The sequence below is a fragment of the Chrysochloris asiatica genome, unplaced genomic scaffold, assembly GCF_000296735.1.
Source record: "Chrysochloris asiatica unplaced genomic scaffold, ChrAsi1.0 scaffold00106, whole genome shotgun sequence".
Classification (NCBI taxonomy): Eukaryota; Metazoa; Chordata; class Mammalia; order Afrosoricida; family Chrysochloridae; genus Chrysochloris; species Chrysochloris asiatica.
The window spans coordinates 8022952-8046908 of NW_006408624.1; the positions used below are offsets into that span (position 1 = coordinate 8022952).

The 23957-nt window shown below is 40.2% G+C and overlaps 1 protein-coding gene across 1 annotated transcript in view; it reads left to right on the forward strand.

The window, feature by feature from the left end:
• Positions 1-20191, forward strand: part of LOC102830374 (microtubule-actin cross-linking factor 1-like) — a 474365-nt gene extending 454174 nt beyond the window's left edge. Inside the window, exons 90-93 of the mRNA XM_006867570.1 lie at positions 1027-1144; positions 14102-14313; positions 17813-17942; positions 18544-20191. Coding sequence (XP_006867632.1) covers positions 1027-1144; positions 14102-14313; positions 17813-17942; positions 18544-18800 — 717 coding nt within the window. The 3' untranslated portion in view covers positions 18801-20191. The remainder of the gene's footprint in view (positions 1-1026; positions 1145-14101; positions 14314-17812; positions 17943-18543) is intronic.
• The last annotated feature ends 3766 nt before the right edge of the window (positions 20192-23957 follow it).

The following is a 23957-nucleotide window of genomic DNA, read 5'->3' on the forward strand; positions in this document are numbered from 1 at the left end:
AACAGTATATTTGAGTCAATACAGTCACATAATACACAGAATAATTTACAAGTATACTCATTTTGAGGGAGCTTTTGTGTCCTTCTCAAGCATCCTTTTTGGCATTTTCCATTTTTTGAGCCTTGGTTCAAAATTTTGATTCCCCATTATAACTTTGAAAAGTCTAATGAAGAAGTAGTCCCTCTCTCCCACCCTTTAGGAACATTTTCCTAGAATTGAGTAATTTTGGGAATTTAATTTCTCCAGTTGATATGTTCGGGTTTTGCTTTAGGATCCCAGCAGCTTCTCTTCTGTTGTATCTTCATTTGGGGAAGAAAGAATAATTTATACAGTGGGGAATTCCAAATGTTCAGTCAGACTGGGAAGTAGAAGAGGATAAAATAATTACCAGAAAATCTTACTTGTTTAATGATTAATGAATACTATTTGTAATCAGCATGGTAAATTAAAATTTTGATTTGTTCAACTAAATTTTAATGTAAAAAATTCAAATAATTTGTTCAATTGAAGAAACTTTTCTGCTAGTGCATCACAGTTGGAGAATACTTAGGGTTTATATCTGAAAATCTGATATTCAAAATCAAATTTCCTTCTAAGCTTGTAATAAGAATGATGCTTTGCAAGGGTTTTCTCAAGGCTTGGGATATAGTATTTGCTGTTCCTACCAAAGAGCACACTGTATTCAGAAATTGACATCCACCTTTTCTTTATAAAAAAATAATAAATTAGCATAAAAATGTAGGATTTTAATTTGGTCAGTCTTTCAAGGAATCAAAGTGAGTAACATTTGTTTCTTCTTTTCCCTCTCTCCTTTTTGGTTAAGGGGGGAAAGTATGACCATCAAAAGTTACTTTCATCCCAACAGAAAATGTATTTAATAATTTCTGGTTGCTTTAATTTTAATTTTTTTAATTATGAAAGATTTTAAAGATCATTCTTGTCTGAATACAGTCTGCTTTAGAAAGAAGAACGTATAGGCCTGCTTTCAGGTGTACTTATTAATTAAATTTCCCATTGATTCCACAGTTTGGGGATTCTCAGCAGTTGCGGCTGGTCCGTATACTGCGCAGCACAGTTATGGTCCGCGTTGGTGGAGGATGGATGGCCTTGGATGAATTTTTAGTGAAGAATGATCCCTGCCGAGGTAAGGAAGCATCCTGAGCATGAATTATAAGCTAGGTAGGTCCACACCATGGATCTTGGTTGCTTTCAGAAATGTTGATGGTAGGCTCTGTTTGTTTTCTAATTTGTTGTTAAGATGCCCAGGTGTGGTCCCACTAACATAGATTAGAGTTCCTGGTGTGCCAGATGGAGGTGACCAAGGAGAGGAAGCAGAAGAGGCCAATGCTGTCAAAGAGACAGGGCCCAGAGGAACAGAGTGATGAGAATGGAGAATTTAGTGGTGTCATCCCAATGTTTGTCTGGGGTGTTAAATTATTACTGGTCTGGAGAGGAACCTGATATGGCCCATTGGGTTCCCTTCGTGCTTCACCCCTTTGCCTGTAATTTCTGTGACTGATTCTTGGGGAGGGGTTGGGCCTTTTCCATGCAGGGAAGACTGGTGAGTCCCTTGACCAGTAGGGAGTTTAAAGGACCACTCACTTAACAAGACCATGGCTGTTAATAAACATAAAATGGCTGCCACACCAGCCTAAAGGCGAGAAAAGTGTGTGAGGGCTGCAACCAGGAGAGAAAATACCAGTTGCTAAATCCTCGACTGTGTTCTTTACTTTCTCTTGTTCGCCAAGCTGCATGTGGGTACAGGAGGCTCCCCCTCTGTTTGCCCATCGTCTCGTTCTTGACCAGTTTCTACGTTTCCTGCTCTGTCTCTGTTTCTTTGTGTTTATGTATTTTTTTATTCCAGTTCACCATCCTGGAAGTAAAATAAAGCGCTCTGATTCCAGCTCTTCGATTTCCAGTCAGTCTCCCATAGGTTGGCTTTTAAGCTTTGTCCCTCTTACCCATACCCTAGCCTGTTGAGAATGGCTTTGCTATTTAAACTATAACTCCTCTTGGCTCTGAGATATCTGCTGCCTTTATGAATGCTTTGAAATAGCCAAACCATAGCTTTTCTAACTTCTATAAGCTAACAGGACATAAAGTATTTTGTGAATTTGTTCTCAGTTTGTATTTAACAAATAAGACTTTATGTGCGACTCACTACTATCTGCACTTTGCAACTAATCTATTTAGACCACATAATCACTGTACGAGGTTAGATATTATTAGTTCTACTTTATGGAATAGGAAATTGAGGCATAAAATACCAGACCCACTGCTACTGAGTCAATTCCAACTCATAGCGATCCTGTAAGACAGAATAGAACTCCTCCCTAGGATTCCTGAGGCGGTCCATCTTTATGGGAGTAGACAGCCTTATCTGTCTCCTTTGCAGCAGCTAGTGGGTTTGAACTGCTGGCCTTGCGGTTATCAGCCAATGCTTAGTACTACATCACCAAACAGTAGTAAAATAACCTCTGTCAAAGACAACTAGTAAGTGGCAGAGGCAGGATTCAAATCCAAAGCAGTCCATCTCTAACCCCACAGAGTTACGTGTTTCAGAAGCCAGTACGTCTACCTCCACCCCTTTTTATGGGTATGTTTTTGGTCCAGCCCGTATAATTAAATTACTAAGGCTTATTTATAAATCTAGAAGAATTAATGTTTACGGTACAGTTATGTAACGTCTTTGGAAGCCATTTATAGTCATATTCTGAACATTTATAAAGAGGACAGAGCAAAAGAGTACAATTCTCACATGAATTCAGATGTGCCCATAAATAGTTGTGTGTTTTTTTTTAACTCATTCTGAGTTTATTCCAGTAAACCAGAGTGAAAGAAAATTTCTTGTTGTTAAGTGCCATCAAGTTGATTCCTACTCATAGTGACCCTGTAAATGTTTCCAGGAGCAACTGGTAGGCTTGAAAGCTAAGCAGTTATATTTTCATTGGGAGTTTCTTTTTCAAAAGATAAGTTCATCTTGAAAACAACTTTTTAATAAGAACTTGAAATGAAGAACAATATATATTATCTTAACCTAACTCCGTAGAACAACATGATTCCTTTCCAAATCTATTGATAAAGTTTTACCATTTCCTATTATGTGTGGACTAAAGGAAAGACATATTGCATGAGGCATTTGAAATCCTCGGTTGCCTGTTCATTCGCTGCTTGCTCTACTTGCTCTGTGTATAATAACAGCGTGCTGCTGGCCAAGGAGAACACTGCTTGCTTTTTCCTGACCTTAATATCTACAAACTGGGACCCCAAAGAAATTTGGGAGGGCCATCTCATAGCTATTTTCTGTGGAACATAATAGCCTTTTCAACATCCCTTGGAGCAGACAAGGTAAGGCTTGCTTGTTCTGTTATTTTCAAGGAGTGCCTTCCTATAGCGCAGTAGTTACCTCAATTCCATTGGTTGTGGGCAACTCCCCAGCAGTCTTCGATATTGTAGCTCTACCAGTGTGGTGGACAGGAGAAGCTAGTTCTAATCAAACAACAAGTATCTTATCTACTGAGACAGATTGCAGTAAGTGACTTGGAAGGGCATGAATATCAAAGACAGAAGTTACTTGAAGCTGTCTAGGGTTCTGTGAGGATTAAGGTGGCTTTGAGCAGTGCCTGTTGGGATAGATTTTGCATTCATTTATGCTGCATTTCCTTGAGTTTCTGGTCTGTAGACATTCATAGAATGTTTATGTATTCTATGAAATTTATGACAAGACTTTAATACCCTTGTGAACTCTCAAATGTCATCTCCTTTTATATCTTACTAGAGCAGCTGAGGACTCTAGACTCATAGAAAGAGAAAGGCTGTGTGCTCCTAGCTAGGAGGCAGGCTTGCAGAATGTGCCCTTTGGTTGTTTAAATTATATATTTTCCTGAGTGTTTTTGTGTACATCCTCCCATTCCCGCCCCCTCAAAAATATAAATAAATAAACCAGAGGGAACAGAAGCAAATACTGTTTGTTGAATGATGATGCACGGAGGAGATTGTAATCATTGCAATGAAACAAGAGTAAAACGGATGTTCCCCCACATAAACTATCACTAAAGTCACAATAAAAACTTAAAAAAAAAAAAGGTATCCCACACTGCACATTGCTTTAATGAAATGCAAATAGTGAAACTACCCCACTAGGTAGGCTCACCAATAATACAGTCTCTTGTTGCTGCAGAAATTGGAGATTGCAGGTTCTGATTGAGTTCATGGCAAAGGAAATCATGATATTTTAGGCCAATAAAAATCATGCCGCTTGCCTGCGAAAAGAGCAGGTGGTATGTCTTTTAGCATTAGATGTATTCTCCCAAATAAGTGAAGATCTAGAAAATGTCATTTTTGAAGATTTAAGGGACACCATTTGACTTAGAACGGAATTTTAATTCACAGGTATGCTCCAGCCAGTTTTGGTTATGGATGAGCTATATTTGAGATGGGTGCCCTCAGGGACTGGTCCTTTAGGCTCAATGATAAGCTTTCTCCCAAGGGGAGTATCCTACTAAAATCATCAGGAAGAGCCTCTGTTTTCCATTAGGAATACCCAATGTTAGGGATGTATTTGACATAATATAAATAAATACTAAGAATACCTGTATAATAAGACTAGATGGCTATTAACCTTTGCTTAACCAGATGAAAATTAGCTTTTCCTTTTATTTTGAGAAAAATGTATACTTTTTACATTTGGAACTGCCCCCAGAAATTAGTTTATAGCATTCAACTGTTTGGCTTGGATTTTTTATCTCTCCCCCTCCCTGCTCCAGCTTCCTCTGGCTTCTTATCAAAGTGAAGGTATTAATTGCCTTCTCAGTTGGCTGTTTTAAGTATAATTCTGAAGAAATTGTTTTTGTTCCTTGCAGTTAATATTTACCTAGAATTTTCCCCTAGAAAGAACCATTTCTTTGTCTTGTGTCTTCAGATATTTTCTTCTAAAATGCAAAGTTCCCATGGAAGTAGTAGCATCTTGAGCTAGTATTAGTCAGACATACCTTAGGATGAATTAATCATTTGTTGGCCTCTTTACTGAGATGAGAGCACTGGAAATATAGGAATTTTAATACTGTGAGCATCAAGGTAAAAGATCCAAGAAGATGGAAAATATAGAGAGGGTAGAAAATAAAAGGAGAAGCCAAACCTCTGAAGACTAAATTATCTACTCTATCTTGTCTGGGCTAGGTCCCAATTAAGGTAAACCACTATTTTTATGATGCCCTTCATTTTGCCTGAGTTGAGATGCTCTAAATGAGTTTTCAGAGAAGTGTGTAAGAGCTGCCTGACCACTGTTTACAGTTTCATGTTGCTTTAAAGCCTAATGGTGCATGTCTGTGACATGGTTATAGCATCCTGAAGGGGGGAAGATAGAGAATTACTCAGTCATCATAGCCTCTCTCGCTAGTGAAATATTAACACAGGAGATGACCTGACCCATCCATTGGCTGGAGGTTAGCTGTGAAGACAAGTCTCTCTCATTATGTTTGTTTTCTAATGACACATAAGCACACCTGGGAACATGATGAACTGGAGTTTCCCAGCATTCTGAGTGCACCCAGCTTGGAGTATGAGTGAGGCACCCTTTAGGCCCCTGGGCAGTAATTTAATGAGGCAGTACAATGCATCTAACCCCCAGAGGCCTATTATCATAACATAGGCGTTCTGGAGATAGGATCCAGTAATAGGTTTAAACAGGTCCTCAAATTGAAATGCAGACTAGGCTTGTCAGTAGTGACATTGGTTAACCTCCATTCCTATAGAATTTTTCTTTGGAAAAACAATTCTTCTCTTTTAAATTGCTGTTACCTCTGCATTGTCTATATGGTTGGTCTTGGCAGTCATGAGTGTAACTTTTGTCTCTTCAGCAGTAACATCCATGGCTTACATTTGTGATGGTGTGCAAGAATCAATCATAAGGCTAGAGAGTGAGCCTTGCTGGCTTCTGGCCTACACACAGTTCTGAGCTTCTCCTCTTTGTTCCCTTGCATTAATGATCACTTCTCATTTCAAGAATTCTGGAGGTTGTAAGATTCATCCCTCAAAACTCTTGAAAGTCACCTCCATTTTCAGAGGCTAATTAATTCTACTGGAATCCTGAATAGAGGAGCCTGACACTGGGATTCAAATCAATTCCAGATGATAGTCCTTGCCTCCAGTCATTCACTGCCTAATAGTGAGAGCAAACAAGTGGTTAAGTAAATGCCCTTGAGTGTGATATAATGTGTGAACTGGAAAATGAGGGAAGGGGAGAAATTAGGCTACCTTTGGACTTGCAGATGGCATTGGGAAGGGGGGGAGCGGTGTTGCTTCAGCTGCACGTTGTTGTTGTTGAGTGCTGTTAAGTCTGTTCTGACTCATAGCGACCCTGTATATGCCATTCAAACTTGCCATTCAAATCAACCTTTCAGTCCAGTGCATTAACCTGCAGTGCCACACCAGTATGCCTATTGGGGAGAAGTAATATTGACCAGGCAGGCCAGGGGGACCTGGACAGCCTTAATAGAGGAAATACATGTTCAAATGAACAGAAATGTCACTAGCAGGACAGGTAGGGGGACCCTTGAGTAGTCCCATGTGACTAGAGCAAAGTGTACAAGGTTAATCACCAGATAAAAATGTGAACAGGAGTCAGCAGGTGCCACTGAGTACTGGTCACTTAAAAGTACATAGCCAGTCCCTCCTCATCCCTACAGTGTGGTGTGTGTGTGTACACACACACACCTGACGCCACACACCCCAACACCACCCCGGTGAAATGCATTTGGAAGATGTTGAGTGGAAGCTAAATAGGTATATATACTGCAGCATTTTTCAGAGTTTACAAAATGCTGTTGTGTATTAGGACTCTCCCAAAGGGGGAAATGTAGAGGACAATGCTTACTAAACCCTTTGATAAGAAATCCTTCAAAAACCCCAGTTTGGGAAGTTCCATTGTAAGCAGTGAACATCCATGGAGGGATTTTGAGCTGCTGAGAGACACCGGATTTTTTATTTAGAAATTTAGTTATGGAGACTAAAGAGCACCAGAAAGGTAGGGAATGAATGATAACAAGAAGCCAGTGGGGCATGCTTACTGCTATTCAAGGCAGACATGATAATATGTGACATACTTAAGTGTAGGAGAGCATGGAAAGACAAAGAAGGACCAAGGGGTGTTTGGAAGGTAGAATCAATAACGTGGACTGCCACCAGGAGGGAAGAACCCGTGCCGGTCGTGTCTAAACAGTCATTGGGTGAGAGGTTCTGGCTTATAGGAGGGTCTGTGCCAGTGAAACGTTTCACCATAGGAGGGAACTGAGGTCTCTCATGATCCAGATTGAGTAAGAGTAAGACTACAGACTGAACTCAGCGGAACATCAGTGAAACGGACAAGGGAGATAAGACAGCAAAAGAGGCTGAAGGAGTGTTTAAGGTAAGGAGGAAGAGAGCAGGTGTCCTTGAAACCAAGGGAGGAGAATATTTTGGGAAGAGAGCAGTTTTTGAATCCCACAGTGCAAATTATAACAGCAGAGATAGGTTTTTACGTATCAAGTTGTCAGAGTTCTACCTTGATTGACACAAATTTCACAATAATATGACGCATTGGCCAGAGTAAAATAAATTAGATATTGTTGTTGTTGTTATGTGCTGTGGAGTCGGTTCCGACTCACATTGACCCTGTACAAGGTTTCCAAGACTGTAAATCTTAATGGGAACAGAAAGCCTCATCTTTCTCCTGTGGAACAGCTGGTAGTTTCAAACTGCTGACTGTGAGATTACAGCCTGATTTTTAACCACTACGCTATCAGAGCTCCTTAAGTTAGATATATTCCGATATTACTTTGGAGTGTATACATAGGTAAAGGATTCTGGAGAAAATTCTAGGAAGATGGCAAAACAAACAAGCCATCTTTCTGACCTCGCTCCTAAAAATCCAAGAAATATAACAGGGAAATGTTAGTTGGCTTTGAGGGACTCTACATGGGGAACAGAGGAAAGTAGCAGGGAGTTTCAGACAAGGCAAAAATCAATGAATTAATAAGGAGTTGAATATGGTAGGGAAATCTCTTCATCCACCATCTCTGCCCCACCCCCTAACCATGGGTTTCACTAGCTGCTGGGCTCCAGAAAAAGCCAGTTTACTTAACCATTGTACCTTCTAACTATACAAAATCAACAAGGTAGACATTCCCAGGGGTTCCTTTGGAACATAGCACCTCCCCAACCCAGAGACTGTGGGCTTCAAGCTACAGAAGACCCCCTTGCAGTTTAGTCTGCTCTCATAGTCAACACTCTATCTGCCTTCCTGCCCACCCCATAGCTCAGACCTCTGAAACCAACTCTTAGGAATTCAGTTTGGGTCAACCTGCTCAAAACTCCAGAAACTAGCAAGAGAAGATCAAACAATGCTTAAACTTGTCAGAAGAAAGGAAATAACAATAATCACAGCAAAAATAAAATTTTTAAATCAGAAAACCAATAGAATCAATAAAACCAGAAGTTGATTCTTTAGAAATACCAATAAAATTGACAAACCTTTAGCTATACTGACTAAGAAAAGATGCAAATAACCAAAATAAAAAATGAAAGGGCACATTACCACTGACCCAGCAGGAAATAAAAAGAATTATGACAGAATTTTGTGACCTGTATGGCAACAAACTAGGTAATCTAGATGAAATGGGCAAATTCTTAGAAGCATACAATTTACCCAAACTGACTCTCAAGAGGAAATAGAAAGTTTCAACAGATATGTAAAAGTGAAGAAATTGAATCAGTAATCAAAAACCTCCCAACAACAACAAAAAAATACTGGACCAAAAGCCTGCAGTTGGGAATTCTCCCAAGCATTTAGAGAATTTATACAAACACTGTTTAAACGCTTTCCAATGATGTTGTTAGGTGCTGCTGAGTTGGTTCCGACTCTTAGCAACCTTATGCACAATAGAACAAAACACTGCCCAGTCCTGTGCCAAAGATAGGAATCATATAATTCATTCTATGAAGGAAACAAAACCTGATATCCAAACCAGACAAAAATACACACACAAAAAAACTAAGGCCAATATCTTATCAGTATGAATGTAAACATCCTTAATAAATATTAGACAACAGTATATTAAATGGGTCATACACTATGACCAAGTAGGATTTATTCAGGAATGCAGGGATGGTTCAACATTAGAAAATATAATATACCACATTAATAGAACAATGGAAAGAACCACATGGTCATCTCTATGGATGCAGAAAAAGCATTTGTTGAAACTTTTGCTTGATGAAAACCCTAAAGAAGATTGGAATAGAGAGAAGATTCCTCAACATTATTCAGAGCATATATGAAAAGCCACCAGCCACATACTTAACAGAGAAAGTCCTCTCTTAAACGTTCTCCTTGAAAGCAGGAACAACACAAAGGTGGTACCCTTTCTTACCACTTCTATCCAGTATTGTGTTAGAAGTCCTAGCCGGAGCAATAAGAGCAAAATATATAAAAGGTATCCATATTGGAAATGTGTAAAATTATCTTTATATATAAAAAATCCAAGAGTCCGTAAGAAAATTTCTAGAGCTAATAACAATAGGTTCGCAAAGTTTCAGGGTACCAGGTCAACATACAGAAACCAGTTGAGTTTTTATATACCAGCAACAAGAAATTTGAAAAGAAAATTATGGAAACAATTCCATTTTCAATAGCACCTGACAATAAATCTAACCAGGAACATGAATGACTTATACAACAGAAACTATAAAGTGTTAAAAGATAGTAGGGAAGACTTAAATTATTGGAAAGATGTTCCATGTTCATGGATTGTCAGACTTGATAATAAGATGTTAATACTACCCAAAGTGATCAATAGATTTTCTGAAACAGCCTAATTTACATAAATAGAAAAACCAATCCTCAACTTTATATGGAAATGCAAGAGGCTCCAAATAGCTAAGACTGCTGGAGGCAGGGCTTGATGGCGGCTAGGGTGGAGGTGCAGTGAAGTTCGCCATCAGCAATACCACAGAATACAAGGCAAAGTAGATCCAGGGCAGAGCTCCAAAACTTGGAACCACAGAGATAGGAATATTTTGAAGGTTTGAAGGCTTTTAGATTGTGGAACTTGAAGCTGAAATAAAAAATCGCATACTTTTGAATCTGCTGGGCTGGGCTCGGAGGCCCGGAGCCGACATCTTGGGTGAGACCAAACAGGACAAGACCAGTAGGGGGAGCAGAAACACCATGGAAAAAGACCAAGGGAACCTTGGGGCAAAGGTGGACAATAATACACTTTGTCAGTTTTTCTTTGTTCTGATTTTCTTTTTCTCTTTTTTTTTTTTTTTTTTGGTATCTGGTCATTGGCATGCCCACCTCCATTCTGGTGACTAGAGGGGGAGCCTGAGCGAGTGGACACCCCCTCACCCTCACCACTGGTGGGTTCTTCTTCCATGCATGCACATAGATACTCAGTCCAAGAGCAGGCCCTGAACGTTTTTTTGTTTGTTTGTCTTTTGTTTTGTTTTTCAGTATAGGAAAGGGCAGGACAGGGCTATAGAGAGGGAAAGAGTTTAAAAACAAAACAGGCCAAAAATTAAATTAAAGCCTGAGGTATAGCATTGCAACCAACACTGGCATCTTGAAATCTCTCAGGCAGCTTTGAAAGCAAGAATCGGAAGAGAAGACATTAAACTGATACTCTTATTAGGCTACAGATTTTTTTTTTCCTTCTCTCCCTCCTCTCCCTTTTCTGTGATTATAGACTGCAGTATTCAGTCTAGTTTTTGTTGCTGCTGTTTTCTGTTTTTGTTTTTCTCTTGTTTTTTTTTTTCTGCTGGTGCTGTTTTGCTGTTTTATGCTCCCCCTTCTACCTTTGGAGGACTCTTTCTCTCCATATATTACACAAGAAGAGTCAGCAACTGCTGCCATACAGCCAACCTACAATCACACTCTAAAACACCAAAACCCAGGCAAGAACCAATACTAACTGCCATATACCAGGGAAACAGACAACACCTGTGAAATCTACTCTGCGTTAAGCAATAAGAAGAGTAAAAAGGGAAGCCCATAAGAAAGCATAAAAAATACCAAAACACATACTCAATTTAAGTATTTAAGGTCACAGATAAACACTAAACATGTCCAAGAAGCAAAAGCAGATGACTATATCAGCACATGTCCAGAAACAAGATAAAATGTCTGAGACAAATGACCTAGAGGTAGACCTGGACTCCATTCTGGAAGGAGGGCAGGCCTTGGAAATGCCTGAAAAGGAATTCAGAAAAATGTTTATAAAATGTTTCAAAACACTTTACAATGGAGTTGAGAAAAATAAGGAAAAAGTCAGGAAAGCACTACAGGAACAATCAAATAAGATAGATAACAGCATTGGAAACAATTCAAAACCTACAGAAAGAGGTCCAAACGATCAATAACAGACTATCAGAAATAGACAATACTCTGAAAGGGCAAAGGAGTAGAATAGACGAGATAGAAGGCAGAACCAGTGAGCTGGAAGACGAATCTCCCAAATAGCTAAGACAGTGCTGAAAGAAGAACAAAGTAAGAGGACTCACACTTTCAAATTTTAAAACATATTTGACAGCTACAGTAATCTAAATATCCTGGAACTGGGATTAACAATAGACTTATAAACCCAAACCAAACCTAATGCTGTTGAGTTGATTCCAACTCGAAGTGATGTTGTAGAGGTTTCCTGAGCAAAGGTGGAAGACATCAGTTCTAGTCACAGGTCTTTGCGACTAGAACTTCAGTTTTTTCTCTGTAAAGTAAGAATGATGACAGGCCTGCTGATGACTGTTGGCTGTGATAATGCCTTGTGAATTACAGACTGCATGGGGAATGTGGTATTCTGTTGTTACAGAGCGCTCTCTCTAAAGCACTGAAAATGTTACTGCCCTCACCTGAGATGCCATTTCATAGTCTTCCCCTTGTATTACTCTTAGTTTTTTCTCTGGCAGAATTTTCCCAGAAGTAAGCTATTGAGCATTTACTAGATTTCAACCACACATTTCAAGTTCTCTATAACCATGGAGTCCTGGTGTGGCGCTGTGGGTTAATGCGCCAGACTGCAAAGCCGTTTGAACTGCAAGGTCGGCGGTTCAAGCTCACCAGCTGCTCCTTGGAAACCTATACAGGGTCGCTATGGGTCAGAACTGACTCAACAGCACTTCACAACAATACCCTAGGTAGGAGCCCTAGTGGTGCAGTAGTTAAGTGCTCAGCTGCGCTCAGGAGAAAAATGTGACCATCTGCTTCCATACAGATTTACTGCCTTGGAAACCCTATGAAGCAGTTCTACTCTGTCCTATAGGGTTGCTGTGAGTTGGGATCAACTTAATGACAATGAGTTTGTTTTGTTTTGTTTATGGCTGAGGGCTATAAACAATTCTGGGGTGTTTCAATCCTTTGAGTGAATAATTTTCATTCATCAGTGTATCTTAGTGCCTACTATGTGCCTAATACTATGCTGGGCACTTTAGCAAATACAAGATAATAAATAAAAGTCATGATTTCATTTATTAGTGAAGTGAAATCTTATTGAATTAAGTACCTAGGTTTGTGCTGAAGGAAATTCTCCTTGGGACTCAGTGTACCCGTGGAATAAAGTGCTAAAGTCTGGAGTATAAATGAATAAAGAACCTGCAGCCTGGAGGGGCATGGAGTTAGGACTGGAGCAGGAAGGAAACACTAGAATCCCTAAAGAAACAGCTTAATGCTTCAGGGACCATTACATCTATTGGAAAAGGAGGCCTCTTAGAGGATGATCACCTCTAGTGAGCAGAGGTCACTGAGGCCCACAGCAGAAGGAGCCCAGTTGGTGGTAGAGCTTGCACTGGAACACAGAGGCTTTTGCTGTCTGAATTTTCACTCTTAGTCTGCTACGTAGGTTTATATGTCAGCATAACATATTGAGAAGACTTTGAATTTGATTTAAGAATTTAGAACCATGCAATCTCATTTAAAATCTGAGTCTATAACAAGATTCCTCTAATTCCTTGAGGATATAGGGCTAGGGCAGAATTGAGAGGGCACAGTTAACTGGATTCTTCTAAAATGTTGGTTCGGTGACTCCAGAAAACAAAGATCTAGTGATGTTCCCCATAAAGCTTACAACCTGTGGAGCAGTTCTACTCTGCCACATGGCGTCACCATGCATCAAAGTGAACTAACTTGACAGCACCTAACAACAATAAATTTTAACAAGTGAACATTTTAAGATGTATGAGGAAATAGAGGGCTTTTGTTGAATAATATCCTTCAGTAAGAAATAACCTAAAGAAAGGACATATTCCAGAAGGAATTACTCCTTTGAAATTAAGTGTGCCTTTTACATTTAACAGTTGTGTTGACTATGCTCAATATCTTATGGAACCCAAACTAAGTTCTGGTCTTTATAGATGGTGAAAGCCCTGGAATGGCACCTATTGCTTTTCAGTGCTGTTTCTAGGTTTCTTTCTACCATGATGTTCATCTCATGGCAGTTGCCCCTTCAACTACTTACTGCTTTCAGTTTTTGACTAAACAGTTTCTCATGGGCAAGTTGTGTGCATGATCTTGGTCTTTCTCTCTCTTCACATGTTTACTTAATGATTGTATCCTAATCTGTTTACTGCCCTGAGTTTCTGAACCCTTTATATAAGATTGATAATAACTAAATTAAAATAGAAGAATCTGAACAATGTCAATTTCTGCAATCTGTTCTTTTCCACTGTATCATTGCCATGTGCCCTGGAAAAACTGAGCAAAAAGTATACATGTATTATGAGAGAGAAAAGAGGTTTTTTGATTTAACTTCAGAAGTCTGTGAACTGCTGCATCTGGTTTACTTATCAATTACAGTGTGCTTACCCCAGGGGACAGTGGTAAAGCAAGATCATGACAACAGACTGGTACTTTGTAAACCAAGAAGTTCTTCATTAAGATTTTATTATGCCAAACCAAGGGGCTTTGGTTAATGTGTCTGTAATGGATAAGAATCATAACGAGACCAAGTCCACAGATGTTATTAAACCTATAACTTATATAACTGTGATGGGGTCAAGCAGCTGTACAGCTATCAAAGGTCTGTTTGTCAAGATTAATTGACATTGCGTGTGTGTGTGTTTGTTTCCTTTTTAGCACGAGGTAGAACTAACATCGAACTTAGAGAGAAATTCATCCTACCTGAGGGGGCATCTCAGGGAATGACCCCCTTCCGGTCACGTGGTCGAAGATCCAAACCATCTTCCCGGGCAGCTTCCCCTACCCGTTCCAGTTCAAGTGCTAGTCAGAGTAACCACAGCTGTGCTTCCATGCCGTCTTCTCCAGCCACCCCCGCCAGTGGTACCAAGGTATGCCCTGCCTCCTTCTTGGCTCCTTTCCCTGTTTTCCAATGGATAGAGCAGTCTATCCATTATTCATTGTAGCCTCTGAGAGACTCCACTGAGGAGAACAACATGAAGACATACAGCCCAAGCTCTGTCTAGACCAAACCTGACCAGATCCTAGCAATATACAGATGCATGGCTTTTAACGTTTATTAAAATAATACTCATTCCTGGTTAGAATCAGAAATGTTTCCTTCCACCTATTTCCAGTGGGCTTATCCAGAGTTACTGATTTTGAAAGTCTAGGCACAGTCTCAGCCACTGAAGCTAAAAGAGAAATGTGTTGTTACAATGGATTATATATAAAGAACACCACTGCCTTTCTGCCTGGTCCCTTTCAACCCATTGGACAGATGAGCATTTCATTTTTTTTTCTGTTTCTTTAAAGTATAGTGTATTCTACTTATTTTTCTGTTCCCAATTTGCTCCCTTTCTGTTCCATTTCCAATTGTTTCCATCCTTCCCTTTGGATTTCCATTTCACAGACTCCACTTCAGTTCTCTCGCTGTTATGACAAACCCTGGCTGGTAAACAGTAAAGTTGGCAGCCCTGTCAGGGACAGCCACTATCCTGACCTCCAGCTGTGCAGTCCCGAGGTAGAGTATGACTCTGATGACTGAGGACACAATCAAGACAAGGCCCTCGCTAATGCCAAGAACTTGACAAGCTATTCTTCCTGATCCCAGGCTCTTTTCCATCTTTGTGGTGCTTGCTCTCTCTGCTGATTCATCTAGTCAAGTGGTTTTTGGGAGTTTCTAACTCGGAGTCACCAAAATTGGAGACAAAGAAGAGCTGCCTAAAACTAGATTATTTAACAACTTTGTAGCCGTCTTTAAAATGATATTTATTCAGAGCAGTGTAAACCATTGTCATTCCTGGTGGTTTGTTTATAATCAGGCCTCTTGGAGTGTCCAAACATCATATACACAGACGAGTTAGTAACTCTTGAAATTCAACTCTTGGTGCATGTTCAACCGTGTTCTATCTTTGCTTAGAACAAGAGAGTGGTTGGTACCTCCCACCCTGAGACACATCCCCAGGCTGGTTTGTATCGTCACACTGGTTGAAGATGTGGGTGCTACCTACTTCAGCCAGGCACACACCCTTCACTGAACACTGCTCTGGGGCTCAGATTTTAACTTCTGAATTTCTTGGCCTGGCACTTGGGTTTCAGTAATCTTAATTTGAATACACATGCCAACAATTAAGCATGGTCACTAATAACAATCATTAAAATGCCTACAAACTTTCGGAAGAGCAGTGTTTTCAGAAATGAAACATGGACTAGCAGCTTGCCTGATAGCAATAAATGTATGTTCTAGCTTCTGCTAGGAAACAGTGGATTCTTGTGCCTCAAAAGATAGTAGTATTGCCTTCGGTTTTATGTAAAGGTGCAGCTAGATAAACTGGAGAGGTACAAAAATCCAGTGCCTATGAGGGAACTGCTGCTTAGGGATTTGTCCCGCTCCAAGCTAAAATCCAGCACAGAAATCTGTCTGGTTTAGGACATAATCTGGAAACCAACTGGTGACTAAAAACCCAAGAATTTACCGGCTCACACCGCTTTTCTACGTTCTTAATGGCTCCAGTTTTGTGAAAGTCTCAAAAGTTCTAAACTTTTTGATGTTAAACTATGAAATACAAATTCTCATATGATTCTGATAGATCAGGTGGGTTTTTTTATTTTTTTAAGTTTTTATTTTGTTTTGTTTTGTTGCGTTTGAGGCTTTATCTTTCCTTACTCATTGGTGTTCTGCAGTCAGGAGTGTCCTACCCATGCTCTCGGGGGCTGTGGTCTCCCAGCAGCAGTGCTCACAACAGCTTCTGAAACTGGTGCTCTTCCTCCTGTGTGGGTCAGGAGGGCTTGTGCTCAAATGTTCATCACTGTCTGTCGCTTTTGCTTTCTCTTTATAAATGAAAGAAACACAAGAAACAATGAGAATGGGTTGCTTTCCTCTTCTGTTCATATAAACATCTTAAAGGTCTTGGAAAACAATTTACACAGTTGAGTTCAGAAAAAGAATACCATGCTGTAACATGAGTGACATTTAAAACACATTAAAATTTTTTTCCTTCTCCAAATTGTCTTCTGAAATCTAGCTCCTATCAGTAACAATAATAATAACATACAGCTGGAGAAGTTCTAGTCTGTCCTCTAGTGTTGCTGTGAGGCAGAATCAAGTCAGCAGCAAAGGGTTCGATTTGGGTTTTGTTATCCATCTCTTTTCCAGTTAAGGAAGTTCTTCTACATATCAACAGGTTTTTACGGAGCTCCTTCTCTGTGCCAGACACTATTCTAGGTTCTGAGGAGGTATTAGTGAGCAAAACTAAGTTCCTGCTACTCAGGAGTTTATGCCTTAATGAGGGAGAAAGATGGCAAACAAGTAGACCATACAATAGGTGGTGAGAAGTGCTATGCAAAAAGATAATGAAGGGGGAAGGAGAGAGAAGGTAGGCAGAGAATAGAAAGTTAAAACATGGTGTCATTGTAGATTGGGCAGGGAGGCCAGACCTCTATGAAAAAACAATGAAGCCAGCAAGGAAGAGAGTAGAAAGTTAAAGCATGGTTTCATTTTGGATTTGGTAGTGAGGCAAGGTAAGCAGAGCCACCTGATATAATAGAAAGGAGAGAGTGAGCCCCACAGATATGGGGGCAGGCAAGTCCAGGTAGGGCAGCAGCAAGGGAAAGCCTGCAGAGGGAGCCCTCCCTGTGCTGTGGGAGGGACCAGCAAGGATGCCAGTGTGCCTGGGATAAATGAGCAAGAGGAAGTGTCATAGGTGAGCTTGAAAAGGCAGGACTTACCCATTTCCTGAGGGGAAAAATAAAGGCACAGGTGTTCATTTAGGTAAGTCATAGAGCCCAGACCCAACCCAGGTTATTGGGCTCATATTCAGAGGCTTGTCTCCAAAACCACAGTGCCCCCTCATATACTACTTGTAATTGCTTTTATTTGAGCCACAAAACAAGTAATTTGATGTACATTTTACTAACAGGAAGCAGGGTTGGCAGATCTTCACTTGACTGAAGTTACTGTACCTATTCAGTAATGTATTATTTGAACTCTGTATTATATATTTGGGACCAACCCCAAGGTTTCAAACCCTAAAACTTTGATGCATAACATTACTTGGATTTTTAAATTTTACTCATGCACCATATTTCTGCTCACTATAACTGTTGTAATCTTACAGTTTGTAGGCTGTCTTCCATTTCTAGTAGAAGTTTTGTCAACTAGATAAAAATATTGGAAGACATTTTGAAATTTTAACTTACCACAGAAAATCTTTATTTGGGAAATCATCAAAATACATGAACTAGAATAAATGAAATCATTGTTTTCCTGGACTTTTAATTTGTTTTTCAATCAATCAGACACAGAGTGGCTTAAGCACACCTTTTTAAAATTGCATTTCTATCAAAGATAATTGTCAGGTAAATTTGACCTTTTTATTTTTTTTGAAGGTTATACCATCATCAGGCAGCAAGTTGAAACGACCAACACCAACTTTTCATTCTAGTCGAACATCCCTTGCTGGTGATACTAGCAATAGTTCTTCCCCAGCCTCCACAGGTGCCAAAACTAACCGAGCAGGTAAGTACAACCCTGTGTATAAAGACGGGGGAGAGGGATTGGCCAGGCTAGGGGGTAGGAATCAGCAGCTTATCAGAGATACCTCATTGCTTCCCAAATAATGAAACTAGCACTTAGATGTGCTACCCAGAAAAAGGTCACCTGCTGCCCTGCACTAACTTGCCACAGCTACCCCACCTGTTTGGTCAGAAACTAAAATGTTAGAACGTAAAGGGAAGAAAAGACCTCCTGGCACTTGACTACGAATTTTTCCAGCTGTACCCGTATTTATATCTCTGATGAGATGAGAGCGTCATGGGAAGCTTGGGAATGTAGCATCATTCCCTGGCTCTAGTTTCCATCATATCACCCCTGTTCAGAGTCTGCCCGTGCACTGCCCCAGCAAGTACTTTACTCACCTGTGCTGAAACGATGCCGCCTCCCTGCTTGAGTCCATTTGTGGGCCTGGAAGCTGACAGTGCCATGCACAGAAGTTAGTTTCTATTTCTCAGGAAGCAGAAAAGGGCTCCAGGAGAATCAGAAAGATGAGGAAGCCAGGACCCAGGGTCACACAGCCTGTCACTGTCTTTATTAAGTCTGCTGCTTTATCCTTGAATTCCAGACCCTAAAAAATCAGCTAGTCGTCCCGGAAGTCGCGCCGGGAGTCGTGCTGGGAGCCGAGCCAGCAGCCGTCGCGGAAGTGATGCCTCTGACTTTGACCTTTTAGAAACGCAGTCCGCTTGTTCCGACACTTCAGAAAGTAGCACCGCAGGTGGTCAGGGCGGTTCCAGGAGAGGGCCAAACAAACCTTCCAAAATCCCAACCATGTCTAAGAAGACCACCACTGCCTCCCCCAGGACTCCAGGTCCTAAGCGATAACACTGGGCAAGCACCCCCAAAGCCTCTGTCCACTTTGACTCCTGCTCCACACATTGGGTGTATATTTATTCTGAACGGGAGAAGTTATATTGTTAAAAGTGTAAAAGAATAATTGTGTTATGAAGCTGCCTTATTTTTTTTTTTTTTTCCTTTTTTGTAAGTTTACTATTTTCATGTGAATATTTATGTAGATAAAATTTGCCTCCTGGTAACCCTGTAATGAATGGGGCCCAGAAATGAAATATTTGAGAAAAACACGTGAAAAGGTCAAGCTACAAGTGTGTATTAAAAAAAAACCTCTAACTAGGGTTTCTGCGCGGTGCAGGGTTGTAAACCTGCTTTATCTTTTAGGATTATTCCTAAATGCATCTTCTTTATAAACTTGACTTGCTATCTCAGCAAGATAAATTATATTAAAAAAAAAACAAAAACAAAAAAACAAATCCTGCAGTGTTTAAGGAACTCTTTTTTTTTTTTTTTTTTGGTAAATCATAGGCACCTCAATTAGCAAGAACTGAGGGGGAGGGCACTTATAACTGCTTTTTCCATTGTTTTTAATGTTATGTGATTTTAGCTAAGGAGAGGGAACCTCATCTAGACACGTTTGCACATAATACAACAAAAAGAGCTCATTGCAATACTGTCTTTGAATACTGTCTCAATACTAGGTGTTTAAAGGACAAATAGCTGCTAGAATTCAGGGGTAAATGTAACTGTTCAGAAAATGTCAGAACATTGGGGTTTTTAAGAGTCCTAGTTTGTAACTTCCTACCCACCCTAGCCACCAGTCCGTTCCTGTGCTCTCTGGGATCCAGGCCCTTGGTAAGGGGAGACTCCTTTGGTGGTGTTGTGAATTCTAAATTTGTTTAACTGCATTTTTTGCTATTTATTGAAATGGTCGATCAACTTCCCACAGACTGAGGAATGAATTCCATGAGCTTATTCTGAAAATGTGGACCTAAGATAAACACTTGCTTGTCCTTTAAAGGACTTCACCAGCACACTTGTTAACAAGTCCCGTTTGCTTCCGTCTTCTTTTGTGAGTAATTCAGTCAGCTGACCAAGTGACCATGAAGAGGGGCTGTCTGGGGCTCCTATTTTTTAGCTGCTGTTCCTCTTCAGCTGCGACCACGTTGCTGTGTGATTATCTCAATTGGTTTTAATTGAGGCAGAAACTGAAGCTCTACCAATGAACTGTTTAAAAACAAGACACTTTTGTATTAAAATTGCTTGCAGTAACAAATGTTTTGTATTTCCTGATTTTCTTCTCAGCCATCATCTTCTATTTAACATGTTACTCTGGGGTATAATTGTGTTGTAGGTCCTTAAATGCATTTGTTGAATCAAAATATCTTCGATAAATTGTAGAGCTCATTAATAGTTTTTTTTTTTTCCACCTATTTACTTTTTTCTTGTTAATTTTGTTTAACAAGACAAAGAAACAATCAGGATACTATTAACTATAAATGTGTAGGGTGTCTTCACTACTTATGTGATTAAACAGATGCCAGTGTGTTAAGAGGACTCCTGGTGTGGTGCTATTGGATAAAAACTGGACCACAAACCACAAGGTTGATGGTTCAAACACACCAGCTGCTCCTCAAAAACCCTACACAGGGTCATTATGAATTGGAACCTACTCAGTGGCACTTAACAACAACAGCTATGCGTAAGAGTCCTGGTATGGTGCTGTAGAATAACCACTGGCCTGCTAACCAAAAGGTCGGCAGTTCAAACCCTACCAGTTGCTTCCTTGGAAAACCTATATAGGGTCGCTGAGTCACAACCAACTTGATGTCACTTAACCATAACAATGTACAAGAAGATTGTAATAATAAAAACATAAGGATCCTGGGGCTTGAGAGAATGGAGACAGTTCCCCACAGTTCACTGAAATTTCTGGTTACAACTTAGAACAGAATTTCAGAGGTAGAAATGTTGGAAGCAAAACTGCTCATCAAATCTAGCTCCTTTGTTTTACAGATGGAGAAACTGGGATGGGAACATGCTTTGCCTGTGATCACAGAATAAGTGGTAGAATTGAACCTTGAATCCAATCCTTGATTTCCAGACTCTAAGTCTGGCCTTTAGCTTAGTTGGTTTTATAACAATTCCCATGCAGTTGCCACTGAATCAGTTCAAGCTCACGACAGCCCGATATGTGTCAGAAGAAAACTGCTTCAAGGGCTGGTTCTTCTGAAGTATATTGCCAGGACTTTCTTCCAAGACACCTCTAGGTGAACTTGAACGTCTTCAGACTTTTGGTTGGCAGCCAAGCCTGTTAACCATTTGTACCACCTAAGGAGCTCGGTAGTGTAGTGGTTACAAATCGGGCTGCGAACCATAAGGTCAGCAGTTCGAAACCACCAGCTGTTCCGGGGGAGAAAGATGAGACTTTCTGCTCCCGTAAAGATTTACAGCCTTGGAAACCCTGTGCAGGGTCTCTGTGAGTTGGAACCGACTCCACAGCACATAACAACAAGAACAAGGGACTCTTATTAGCAATTACAGCTGCCAAATATGAACTAATTCTAACTCTCTGAGGATTGTTGAGTCAGTTCTGACTCACAGCAACCCAACATAGGGTTTCTGAGGAACAGCTGGTGGATTTGAGCTGCTGACCTTTTGGTTCAAAGCGACCTTGTGTTTGAGTGCTTATCCTACAGTGCCACACCAAGACTCCATCTAAGGATGGTGGTGGTGGTGGTGGTTGTGTGCTGTGGAGAAAGTTCCGACTCATAGCAACCTTGCATAGAGTTTTACAGGAGCAGAAAGCCTCATCTTGCTCCTGCAGAACAGCCGGTAGTTTCGAATTGCTGATCCTAAGATTAGCAGCCTGACTTGTAACCACTACGCTACCAGAGCCCCTCATCTAAGGGTAGGAATTACCATTTTACAGTTGAGGAAATGTGCTAGAGAACTTGAGAGGTAGGATGGATTCAAACCCAGGCCGCCTGTGTTCTTGGTCAATAAGCCATACTCCTGTGGGTATTTGGTAAAATCAGTAAATGTTTGCCACAGCTACTTGAAGTTAAATATCTAGATCACAAAGAATTTGCAGTCTGATGGATTTTAAAGGAAAAACTGCAACTTCAAGCTGAAACACAACTTTGTAGAACAAATTTCTCCCAAATTTGCTACCTTGCACAGGGTCCCCTTGTTGTCCCCACAACTCCTCTGGTCTTAAGTCATTCATATCTGATGCATCCAATCTGGTTTTGAGATGGTCTTTAAATTTAGGTGGGATATGTTTAAGATTATATTTTGGTTCTCATGGACTTGTTTTAATTTTCTTCAGCTTCAGGCTAAACTTGTATGTGAGCAATTCATAGTCTGGTCCAGTCGGCCCCTGGCCTTATTTTGGCTGATACTGAACTCCTCTATTGTTTCTTCTCACAAATGTACTCAATTTTATTCGTGTGTAATGCATCTGGTGAAGTCTTTTTATGCAATGAATAAGTTGATGGCCTTGCAAAATTCTACCATGCAATCTCCAGCATCATTTCTGTCACCAAGGTGTTTTCCAACTACAGATCATGTTTGTTTACAATTTTCACATTCTAATCACCAGTAATTAACAATGTAGCAGTAATTATCGATGCCTGTTTGATCAATTTCAGGCTGAAGAAGTTAGTAGAATTCTTTAATTTCATCATCACCTGCTTTAGATGTTGGTGCATAAATTTGAATAATATTTTTAAACTAGTCTTTCTTGTAAGCATATGAATAATATCCTTTAATAGACTACATTGTACTTCAAGACAGGTCTTGAAATACTCTTGACAACAATGAGCATGATGGCATTCCTCTTCAATTTGTCATTCCTGGCATAGTAAGCCAGATGATTATCTGATTCAAAGTGGCCAGAACCAGTCTATTTCGGCTCATTAATGTCTAGGGTGTGGCACTGTATGATCAGCACTGGACTGCTAACTAACTACAGGGTCAAATCCTCCAGTTCAAAGGCACCAGCTGCTCTTTGGAAATCCTACACAGGGTCACTATGAGTCAGAATCGACTCGACAGCACTTAATAACAATGCCTAGGATATCGAACTTTATGCGTTACACGTCATTTTTTATGACTTCCAATTTTCCTAGATTCAGACTTCATACATTCCACATTCTGATTATTAACAGTTTGCAGCTGTTCTTATTTTGTGTTGTGCTCCATTAGCAAATGAAGGTCATAAAAGCTTTGCTCCATCCACATCATTAAGGTCAACTCTACTTTGAGGAGGCACTTCCTTAGACGTATTTTGAGTGCTTTCTAGCCTCTGAAGGGCTCATCTTCCAGCACTTTATCACACAGTGTTCTGCTATTCATGAAGTTTTCAGTGGCTAAGCATTCAGAAGTGGTCTGTCTTCCTTCCTAGTCTTAGTCTGCAAGCTGAAGCCTGTGCATCGCGGCTGACCTGCTGGCATTTAAAATACCAGTGCCATCGCTTCTAGCAGCACACAAACCACTATAGTATGACAAACTGATGATCAAAGAGCTCTGAGTGAAAAGAAAAAGACTACAATGGATATTAGAAGAGACTCTGAAACTTGTTCTTGAGCGTAGAAAGGCTAAAGCAGCTGGAAGAAATGAAGCCAAAGAGCTGAACAGAAAATTTCAAAGGTCAGCTAAAGAAGACAAAGTCAAGTATTATTATGAACTGTGAGAAGACCTGGAGTTAGAAAACCAAAAAGGGAACAACCTGCTCATCATTCACTTCTCAAACTGAAAGAAGTAAAGAAAAACTTCAAGCCTCAACTTGAAATATTGGTGGATTCTCTGGGCAAAGTATTGAATGATGCAGGAAGCATCAAACGAAGATGGAAGGAATGCAGTCACTGCACCAAAAAGAATCCTTCAATGTTTAATCATTTCAAAGGTACTTTATGATGAAGGCTAATGGTATTGAAGGAAGAAGTCCAAGCTGCACTGAAGACACTGGCAAAAAACAAAACAAAACAAGGCTCCAGGAATTAAATTGAAATGTTCCAACAAACTGATGGAGCACTGAAGGCTCTCACTTTTCTGTGCCAAAGAAATTGGAAAACAGCTACCTGGCCATCCAATTGGAATAGACCCATATTTGTTCCCATTACAAAGAAAGCCAACCGAAATAATGAAACAATATCACATGCAAGTAAAATTTTGCTGAAGATAATT